This window comes from Perkinsus marinus (genome assembly GCF_000006405.1).
Source record: "Perkinsus marinus ATCC 50983 genomic scaffold scf_1104296952330, whole genome shotgun sequence".
In the NCBI taxonomy this organism is placed as follows: domain Eukaryota; phylum Perkinsozoa; order Perkinsida; family Perkinsidae; genus Perkinsus; species Perkinsus marinus.
Genome location: NW_003208899.1, coordinates 1 through 1329, shown reverse-complemented (window position 1 = coordinate 1329; position 1329 = coordinate 1). Strand labels below are relative to the sequence as shown.

The window sequence follows — 1329 nt, the reverse complement described above, 5'->3', positions numbered from 1 at the left end:
GCCACTGCCCTCCAGCATGACCACCATACTAACACTGCACCGTCCACCACCACGTTACGTAATATACGAACAACACTCAAAGGTATCATCAACGTTGGTAAATACACCTCTACCGTCACCTTCTAGTCTGTGTTTTGGACGCCACCTCAGCCTCCAGCTTCTCCAACCGCTTAACGATCTCTGCCATATCCTCAGCCCTAGTCCGCTGCCCCTTGCTAGTCCCAGAGGTTGTCGGGGTCGTCTCCATTCCGGCTGCCCGCCCTACAGTCCTCGTCATTTCCGCTCTTGTTGTTGTTGCCCCCACAACAATTCCAATATTACTACTGCTCACATCCCCCTCTGCCTCAGCCCTCACTTCCCCTACGCCGCCCCCGCCGCCCTTCGTTGTACTAGGCTCGAGCGTGTCACCATCACCACCGCCAGTACCGGCTTCCTGCCCTCTTCCTCCCACCTCACTGTTAACAACAGTCTTAAGTCTAACATCATCAGACCCAGCCTCAACACCGCCCTTCCCTCTACCACTATTTGTGACCGGCACCAGTTCGAACTCGATCAGTGCTGGCGTCGTAGATACTATTACCGGGCGCTGCGTCTGGGTCACCACTGGGACCGCTAGAGTCGTCGCCTTACTCGGAGAGGTCTCAGCGGCCAGTGACTGCGTGTTGGACTCGTCTTCAAGCCTCGTGAGCTTCGTTTTCAAAACCTGCATCAAGAGGACACGATGAGGTAAACCACAGCACCTTCGGGAGAGTAGATAACACCTAGGGCCCAAGATCCCGGGTTCGATCACCACAGACCACACCTTTTCCCTACCACTGCTTCCTCCTCTTCCCCATACACATCCTCCTTCACAACAGCAACAGGCCGTAACTCCGCATTCATACGGGTAGCTTCTCCCACCGGACCCGCTCGGGCGAGCGCTAAAGCAACTCCGGTCACACCTACTACTACCCCTCCCCCTCTCTGACCACCTACCAGCCCCTCTAAAAGGCTTCTCCTCCCTAGACAGCATCCGAAACCTCCGAGTATCGACGTAAAGGTAGATGATCATCACCACTGCGAAGAAGGATAGTATCTAAGGACACCTCTGCCCACGATAACGCACCCCAAGTAACTACACCGAGCCTCTGACAATAATCGTGCTTCCCTCGAGGGTAGGCCGTGAACTCTCCCACACCGACATTGGCACTATCGCGGACCATAGAGAGAGTATTAAAAAGTTCAAAATGCGGTACCTCATAGCCGTCAACATCCACCAAAACAAACAACGCAAAACTGCACACAGTGTAGACGGCAAGTAGTACATGAATTCACTCCTAGTGATCATGG

The 1329-nt window shown here is 54.1% G+C and overlaps 1 protein-coding gene across 1 annotated transcript; it reads right to left on the bottom strand.

Annotated features, from left to right (window-relative positions):
- Positions 1-115: 115 nt before the first annotated feature.
- Pmar_PMAR017892 (hypothetical protein) lies at positions 116-1202 on the bottom strand (the record flags this gene model as incomplete). Its single annotated transcript, XM_002776997.1, has 5 exons — positions 116-252; positions 457-703; positions 814-920; positions 976-1075; positions 1119-1202. The coding sequence occupies 5 exons, from the start codon at positions 1200-1202 to the stop codon at positions 116-118; spliced, it is 675 nt and encodes a 224-aa protein (XP_002777043.1).
- Between the last annotated feature and the right edge of the window lie 127 nt (positions 1203-1329).